This window comes from Coptis chinensis, chromosome 9, assembly GCF_015680905.1.
Source record: "Coptis chinensis isolate HL-2020 chromosome 9, ASM1568090v1, whole genome shotgun sequence".
Lineage (NCBI taxonomy): Eukaryota > Viridiplantae > Streptophyta > Magnoliopsida > Ranunculales > Ranunculaceae > Coptis > Coptis chinensis.
In genome coordinates, this window is record NC_141464.1 from 23,893,540 (window position 1) to 23,902,784 (window position 9,245).

The 9,245-nt window shown below is 39.8% G+C and overlaps 1 protein-coding gene and 1 pseudogene across 1 annotated transcript; one reads left to right on the plus strand and one right to left on the minus strand.

Moving 5' to 3' along the window:
- Nucleotides 1-1,091: 1,091 nt before the first annotated feature.
- On the plus strand, nt 1,092-1,709 carry LOC147475263 (uncharacterized). Its single transcript, XM_086585355.1, has one exon. It carries the CDS (start codon nt 1,092-1,094, stop codon nt 1,707-1,709), a length of 618 nt encoding a protein of 205 aa, XP_086441481.1.
- A 2,891-nt stretch (nt 1,710-4,600) lies between these two features.
- On the minus strand, nt 4,601-4,695 carry LOC147475264 (small nucleolar RNA R71; annotated as a pseudogene).
- Between the last annotated feature and the right edge of the window lie 4,550 nt (nt 4,696-9,245).

Here is a 9,245-nt window from a genome sequence, read left to right on the forward strand (position 1 = left end):
ATTCATCAATGGACACCTAATTTCAACAGTGAAACTCACAAACAAATTTCAGGGTTTGTGTGGGTCAAATTCTTAGGGTTGCCTTTTGAATATTGGGAAGTTGACATATTGATGAGTATGGGAAGAGGGTTGGGGTGTCCAATCCGAGTGGATATGAATTCATTGCAAATAACAAATGGATACTATGCTAGTGTTCTAGTTGAAATAGATTTAACAAACCCTCTTTCAAATAAAATTTCCGTCGAGGTACCTGATCTTGGGATTGAGTTATGGCAGGACATACAATATGGTTCACTTCCAAAGTGTTGCAATCACTGCAAGATTGCTGGACATATTGTTTCTGAGTGCAGACAAGTTAACAAGGATTCAGGAGCAACTACTCAAAGCAACACGGTGGAAATTCCAACAAGTAATAGAGGGAAGGAACCAGTGGAATAGGAAGTGCAGGCAAATGGCAGGAGATTGTCAAAGAGCCAAAAAAGGAGACTAAAAGGGAGGAACCAAGACAAAGAATGGAGGCCCAGAGTTGGAATTGAAAATGAAACAAGGCCAAGTAATGAACAAGATAATCAACATGTTACTCAAGAATGCACTAATAATGGCTCAGCTGAGACAATTGTGAATTCTAGAGGATCGGGGACAGAAGTAACACCTATGTTAAATCATTGTGCAACAACAGTTGAGCCTGAAGAGACACAAGCTATTGTAATTCATTCGAATGACAGTGTTGTGCCTCTAAACTCGAGGATGGAAGAAGATGAATTCACGTTGTTTAACATGGAAGCCAGCAGATTCCATTTGTTGACGGATATACCTGAAATAGGAGAGATTTCAGACGATGAGACATCAGACAGAGAAGTTGAATATTTTCATGAAAGAGTCAGGAATACTATTGTTATGGAACATGTACCTAATACTCCATAACCTGTGAGATCAGGCATGGTAACTAGGTCTGGAAAGCAGTGTGGAGGGGGAAATGGTATGACCTCAGGCAAGTAGAAAGATTCTTCAGCAAAGAGTCATAATAGTGGTAAGAAGGCAAGGGGCAGACCGAGAGGCTCTAAACACAAAAATCACCGATGATTACATCCATGGGTTTTTGGAATGTCAGAGGAGTGAATGAAGTAGAGAAGGCTAGAGAAATAAACAAATTGCGAGTTGACAAGAAACTCAACATGTTTTGTTTACTTGAAACTAAAGTTAGGGAGAATAAGTATGATCTCATTAGAAACATTTGTTGTCCTTTATGGGGGCTTACAAACAACTATGGCATGGATCTGTTAGGTCACATATGGGTTTGTTGGGACCCTTATTTGATTGATGTTAGTAAGATGAATGAACCTAATCAATTCATACACTATAAAGTTCTTTTCAAGCCAACAAATGAAGAGTTCAACTTAACGGTAGTATATGCCATAAATGTTAAAACTTTCAGGTTGAACTTTTTGAGGGATTTACTAGACATTCAAGGTTCAGTCATCCTTCCTTGGTGTGTAGTAGGTGATTTCAACAACATTACAAAGGCTGTAGAGAGAGTTGGTAGGAGTCCTATGCATCCACGCGAAGCAGAAGAGTTTGTAGAATGTTTACAACATTCTGGCCTAGCAGACTTGAACTACAATGGGTGTTTTTACACTTGGAACAACAAAGTAGAGGGTAGAGGCAAGATCATGACGAAGATAGACAAATGCGTAGTAAATAGTACATAGAACGTGGAGTACCCAACTTCTAAAGCAGAGTTCTTACCGCATGGTGTTTCTGATCACTCTACAATTATTCTTTACTGGACAGATATGACCAGCAAGGCTACACCTTTCAGATTAAATTTTTTTTGGTTAGAACAAAAGGAGTTTTAGAACATCCTACAAAAGGTTTGGAAAGACAGAATTCTTTCTAACCCTATGTATGTCCTTATGCAAAAGTTAAAGCTTCTCAAAGAAAGAATAAAGCCGTGGGCAAGGAGAAATTTCTCAGACTTACATGCCAGAGTGCAATAGGTGAGGGAGGCTTTGTATGATATACAAAGGCAGATACAAGCAAATTCCATGGATCCTTTCTTGGGTAAGAAGGAGAAAAGGGCTCTACAGCAATACAGCGAGTTGGTGATAAGAGCCCAAAACTGTAGTTTTAACCCCTTAATAATCATACTGTTAGACCAATTATGTGAATAATAAGTAAGAGTTAACACTGATTACGCGTTTTTATGCATTTCAGGCTTCAAAGTCCATTATGTGCGCAGAAATGTACCACTTTAGCGAGATCACGAGGAAAAAGTCAGTGAGAACTTCCGCCGTATCTCTTTGGACTCAGACCTCCGAATTGGGCATACCTTATGTCAAAACGACCGGCTCGGAAAGAGCTTTGTAATGGTCCAAGCCTTGACCCAATCAGAGGAGCAGAAGTGGACGAAAAGTCTGTGGAAGTCAACTGCAGCTGAAGAGGCCTTTTGAATTTGAAAGAATTGGGTTTTGGGCCTGATTCTCTGGCCCAAACCCTGGCTCCAAGCCCATGCACGAATTTTGGATCTGAATGTATAAGAACAAAAGCTTAAGTCTTTGTTAATGGTAGATAGATAATGGTAGATTAATTAGTAGAGAATTAGGGTTCATAGCTTAGAATAGAAAGTAGCCATTAAAATAGCTTCTAGATCTAGATTTAATTGTTTTTCTTTAATTAGTTTCAAATCCCTTATTAGATTAAACCTTTGAATCTTGTTCTTCATTTGATTAGATCAATAAAGTAGTATTCTTTATCCATTTCGATTTTTGTCAATTCCAATTCTAGATCTAATTTCAATTCATGTCCTTAGTTCAATTTAGTCATTAAATTAGATTTCATTATTGTTTAATTAAATAAATTTCAATGCTTTATATTATGTTTAGTTTTAATATAAATGGAAATGATTGCGGAATGATTCAAGGCTAAACCTCCATTAGAGGGGGTTGTGAAGCCTTGATGAAAGCTTGATTCGATTATCGTTAGAATAAATTAATTATTTTCTATTCCACTCTAGAAATGATTAGTTCACCATGAGAATGGGTTTAATTGTTCACATGCTAGTTATGAATTGGTAGAAATGCCATGTATAATTAGGGATTAGGAATAACCAATTGTTCTTACGAAGCGATTCAATTCGGATTCTGACGATTAAATGGATTTAGTGGATTAAGTTGAGTTAAGGTGGAATCAATCCCCTCTAACTCCTTATCATAGAATCAACGTAGCATTCCCATAGTTATTTAGATAATCGACTAGTTGCATCTTGTGGGTAGTTGCATCGTAGTATAATTCCCTTCGTAAAACTCTCATAGACTTAAAAACGACTAGTTAGATTAGAAAACATCCATGCTAGAGCACTAGGAGTGGAACGAACTTATCTACTCCACTATATCTCAATTGGTTGAGAGTAGAATAATTCTTTGATAAACAAGATAGCATCAGGATAAGTTTAGTTTACTTACGTTTTGAATTCATCGTTCATTTCGTAGGTAGACTATTCATTTTATAGTTATCAAATGGCGCCGCTGCCATCTTAGTTGCACTTTATCATTGTTTTCATAATAGAATTAGTAATTTTTAAGTCCCATTTCACCCACCCACCCTTGTTTGATTCATACTGTGGTTGCCGTTTCAGTTTTGGAAAAATTCGCGACTGAAGCCACCAAAAGAGCCAGACCAGCTATCTTCTTGGACTTCGTTTATACACCGAAGGCCACGCTTCAAAGAGCGACCAGCTATCTTCTTGGACTTCGTTTATACACTTGGCCCAGCAAAGAAAGAGCGACCAGCTATCTTCTTGGAGCTTCGACTTTGCCTTGCCTTGGGCCACCAGCGCTAAGATATAAGCGCCAGCGCCTTCTCTGAAATTCCGGGATTTCCACGTTTTGATTTGAACTTCGAGTTGTCAAGTTTTTCAGTGTTCTATTCTCTTATATACACTGAACACGCGTAAACAAGGCGCTATTCATAAAGCGAAGCAAGGGCCTTGTCAGGTATTCCTTTCTTCCACACCTCTCATCTCTGTTAGAGGTTTATACTAGTATATCGAGAATTGTTTGGAGTGTTGCATGTGTAGTTAAGCTCGAACTTAGTCTTGCATGAGATTAAAGGTGCAGTCGTACAAAACGCGAGCGTAAATACACAACAACATCAACAATCAAGTCTATCTAGTATACCACACACTACACCTCTAGCTACTATTCCACACACACCACGATATAATGGGGAAGAAAGAGAGACTCCTCTCGGACTTCTACAAAGCCTTGGCGATAGCCCCAAATCTTGCATCGTTCTAGCAAACCCGGTAGGGGATTTGAGAATCCCTCCAAATATTTTTAATTTGTTACCCGTTTTTCATGGTTTAGACCATGAAAAACCTTACCAAAGACATCGTAGGATTGAACAAGTCCTAACAACATTCCACCATCCTACGGTTGGTTGAACAAATTAAATTAAAAATTATTCCCTTTCACCTTAGCCCGATAAAGGGCGTCTTGGTTAACTGCCCAAAAGCCTAAATTACGTGGACTTCGTGGGCTAAACTTGTTGTTTGTTTATGGAACATTTTACCCACCCCCTAAAACGGATGAGATGCTTTCTAAGATTCATTTCTTTTCGACAAAATCCTCATGAAACATTTTGAGAGGCTTGGAATCGTTTCACCGATCTGCTTATAGAGTGTCCACATCATAACTTAGCGAAAAGACACGTTAGTTAGTGCCTTTTTCAAAGGACTTCAACATCACCATAAAGAAGTCCTTGACATAATGAAGCGGGGTAGTTTCTTAAACAAAGGAGCCTCGGAGGCTTATAAATTTTTAGAGGACCAAACTAAAGCGTAATAATAATTGGGGGTAGTGACGATTACTCCGCTCCGCTAGTTCTTCTTCCCACGATTAAGGCTACCCGGTATGTTTGAGGTTAAATCAGATCCACGAGCTTAAAACTCTAATTGAATCCCTCACAAAAAGGTAGATGCCATTTCTGTACAACAAAAGCCAATCCCGTTATGAATGTAAATTCAAATCCATGTAGTTTACATTGGAGCCACGAGCATCCCGAATCCCATCATCCTATAGCCTATGAGCGGGCTTGTTCCATTAATAGTGAACCTAAGCCCCTTGGAGACAAAATCCCAATTTCGGTTGGAGAAATAACCAAAAGCGTCACACCTCGAGGGTACAATCATCAATATGTTAGGCCAACGCAGAAGCTTTAACCAAGCTCCACTCGACAAGGGCGAGTCGGGGTAATTTTAATAATTATAACAACCAAGTGCAACCTCGACAAGGTCAAGCACAAGGTCAAGGTAATTATAATAATTATAATGCTAATAGAGGTATCGTTCGGTAAATAATAACTATCAAAATCCACCAATAAATAATTCACGGAAATAGTTCGGTAACACCACCCGTGACCACCACTACACCCACACAGCCGGATCGTCTTGACACCTTTATACAAGTGAGCCAAAAACTTTTTCCAAACCATGGCTCAATCCAACCAACGGCTTCTACAATCCGTAACTAATTTAACCCAACGGTTGGCTCAAGATAAAGCCCAAACCAAAGGTGTGTTTCGAGTAACATAATACCTAATCCTAAAACAACAAACCACGACCTTTGAGGTAGCGGATAATATACTAGTAATGAATTTGAAAATGTAGGTGAGATAAATGCCATCACCACTCTCCGTTAAGAGTGGTTGATAACAAAGTAACTATGCCTATAGTTACCCCACCCATAGCCCCTACACCTGCTATATTACTAGATCTTGAAATAGAAACTGAAGAGCCTACCCTTTGTAGAAGTACCGGTTCAACACAACCAAAGAAACGAAAAAGCTACGGTTAAACATCCGGGTGATACCATTGCTAAATATATCGCGAAACCACCGTTTCCACAAAAATTAGCCATGTTAACTAGAGATACAAATTATGAGGAGATTAGGGATGTTTTTAAAGAATCTAACTATAAACCTTCCTTTCCTCGAAGCTATAAAAAGCTACCACATCATGCTAAGTTTCTTAAGGAATTGTGTACTACTAGGCGTAAGACAAATATACCAAAAGGCGCCTTTTAGCGAACAATTCCCAACCTTATCTGAACATAATGGAATTGTTAAGTACAAGGACCACTGGTAGATCCCTCTTGTCTACAATGCACCTTAGGAGATTCTATCTGACGACCCGGCGTTATTAGACACGGGGGCTAGTGTTAACTTACTCCCATTTTATTTGTATAGACAAATAGGTCTAGACAAGATGCAACCCACTAAAATGGCGTTGCAATTAGGCGATCGGTCTATTAAGTATCCTAAGGGTGTAGTCGAAAATGTGTTGGTAAAAGTTCGGGATTTCTACTATCCGGCTGATTTTGTAGTCCTCGATCTGAGTCGCTTAAACGACTCTCTCCCGATCATTTTAGAAGTCCTTCTTGGCAACTGCCAATCGCGCTCATTAATTGCCGTGATGGTTCAATGTCCATGTCTTTTGGCCATCTTGCTTTGAAGTCAATGTTTTTAAAACAAGGACCACCTTGATTACCCGGTCGTCTATGGATGGAGAGGTTAGCATGATCGAGAGCTTTGCTTTCGAGATTATTTCAACAACCGCGTTCCACGATAGTCATATGCCCAAAATTCTTTCCTTTGGAAAGTCGGACTCAACATTTTCATTCCTACACTGACTAGTCGATACACATGTTATTGATGAGGGCCGGGATAGATGACTTTCTCAAAGATGTAGAGGACTACCATAGTAATGTGGATATGACCAATCTAGATGAGGAATTTGATGAGTTTCTTGGTAGGTGACAATTCACCTATCAAGAACTAACTAGCACAACATCCACCTCGATTCCCCTCCTTCCACCCTTTCAAAGGAACCCGAGTTTGCACTTTCGATCACATTTGTTTCTTACGTGCTCTATAATTTTTTAAATCCTCATAGCAAAACGGATACTTGAGGAAGGACAAACTTTGTGACACCTTCATTTTCAGAATTGAGGCAGTCCTACACACACATGAATGAGTTCGATGCTAAAACCAAATCCTCATTGTTATACAAGGCTGTCTTTCTAAAACTTATCCATATCCACCCATATCCTTCACAACCATTCACTTTTCCACACTTATTTACTAGAACACCCACTCATTCAAAATGAAAAGAAGGTGCATGATAGGTTACCTGATAAGGTTACCCAACTTAGTTTGGATTCCACTAGAAATGTCATAGGAAATCTTGGTGTTTCATTGTATTTGGATATGTTTCCTCGATATTTATTTATGGAATGATCCACAACTATTTAGGTTGTTGATATATGATCAACTGCATGTTCATACATATGTTTTAGATAAAGTCTTGAGTATCGACTATAAGCGACTCAAATTTACGTGTTGGTGCATTTCCTTTCATTCCAATATATTGGTGAGTGCACCATTAAGGTAACCGGGCCCTCCCTATGGAGTGTGTGGCTGTAAATACGGATCCTAAGTCCACGGTTCACATAATTCCGTTTTCCACTCTTGCATGTTTTCTCGGATTTTTGAGTCATGTTTCTCTATGGTGTGAATTATGTCTTTATTGCTTATTGTTTTCCTTCTAAAACTAAAATAAAAAATAAAAAAAATAAAATAAACATAGTAATCTATGAAGTCTCGGGAATCGACTTTAAAAGACCATTTCTAAAAACAAATTTTCTAAAATTCTTGTAAAAATTTGTTTGGGGGTGGTGTGTTAAATGTTTCCGTACTAAATGTTTTATGTCCCACTAGAGTTGCTTAGGCCATTTTATTGTATTACGATTCGGATTGACATGATCTATTAATTTAGAGTTCATTAGTTAAGCATAACTTCGTCATGCATGCAAATTCAAGGCGTTTTCCACTATCTCATATGTCATCCGAAGTCGGAATAGAGTGTTTTATGGATCATTGGATAGGAAATTCTCTCCTGATCATTTCCATATCTCATTTGCAAAAATCGGACATGTAGCGAAGCGGGAATTTTGATTTGAAATTAGCGAAAAAATCGAAAAATCGAAAATTTTGATTTTGGGCTTGGGCCCAACTTCAGCCCACCAGCCCATGGAGAGCGGCTTCGCGCTCTTACCTTTCAACTTCAGTTCATCTTCTTCATCTTCCACCGCCATTAACAACCTCCAAACCTAGAAAAGCAAAAATAAAAAATAAATACCATAAACCCGCCCAAAATCATATCCCACCCATTTTTGTTTGCAAACACCAATCAAAACAAACTCCACCAATTTAAAACTTCGAAAAACCACCGAAAAATCAAACCAATTGGTGCTGCCGCCACCACTCCACCACCTCCACTGTTCTTCAAATTCGGTCAAGTAAAACCACCACTACCACACCCTCTACAAACCCCAAACCGTAATCAAACTCTAAATGGCTCAGCGCCATTATCACCGAGCAGATTTTCACGCCCGACCATTTTAGCCGTTTTATGGTGGCGAAATGGCTAGTAGAGACTGGAATAGTCTCGGTACTTTCGACCGAAGACTTCTACCATGAAGACTTGGTCGGGCGGTTCTACAACGGGGAGTTGGAGGGAGTCGGATTTTTGTTTTGGTGAAGAAGAAGAGGAGGGAGTTGACTCTGAGGGCTGTTAGGTGAGATTCTAGGCATTCGCCTAGAATCAATCTGAATGCCGTTTTACGGGATCCCAGTTTGTGGGGTTTGAGCGTTGATGAAATTCTTGTCATCAATGGGAGCTACAATCAAACTCCCATTGTGTGCGCCGAGGCTTCTCGAGGACCAACCAAACCTCTGACCCGGTGGATTGGTCGGAATGTCTAAAGCAAGGACAAGGTCGATTGACATCGGTCGACTGCCTCCACGTCCTATGGATACTCGAGGAGGCGGAATGCGATTTCTGTATCACGGAGTTTTTCTTGAACATGATGATCGGGAGGTTGGACGATCGTTGGCACCTCTTCACGTGCTTATCACTAAGATCATGTTGAAGATGAAGGCAACTCCGGCCGAGAGGATTTACATTACCCTGCGGGAACCAGCGTATTTATAGGGAGTGTGTCCACAAGTCTGGAAATTGCCGGATAGGGATAGGGGGTTGAGGAGGAGGAGGCGGGGGGTAGATGAGGATGATTCGGAGGAGGATGAGGAGGATGGCACCTGTTTTGATCTGGGATGCCTTCGAGGAGGTGTTGGTCTGATCTTTGGCGCATGGCTATGCTTCATAGGGGCATCGTTCACTCAACACT

Excerpts from the sequence above, each read along its gene's own strand:
- LOC147475263 (XM_086585355.1), top strand. The coding sequence starts at position 1,092 with ATGGGTTTTTGGAATGTCAGAGGAGTGAATGAAGTAGAGAAGGCTAGA.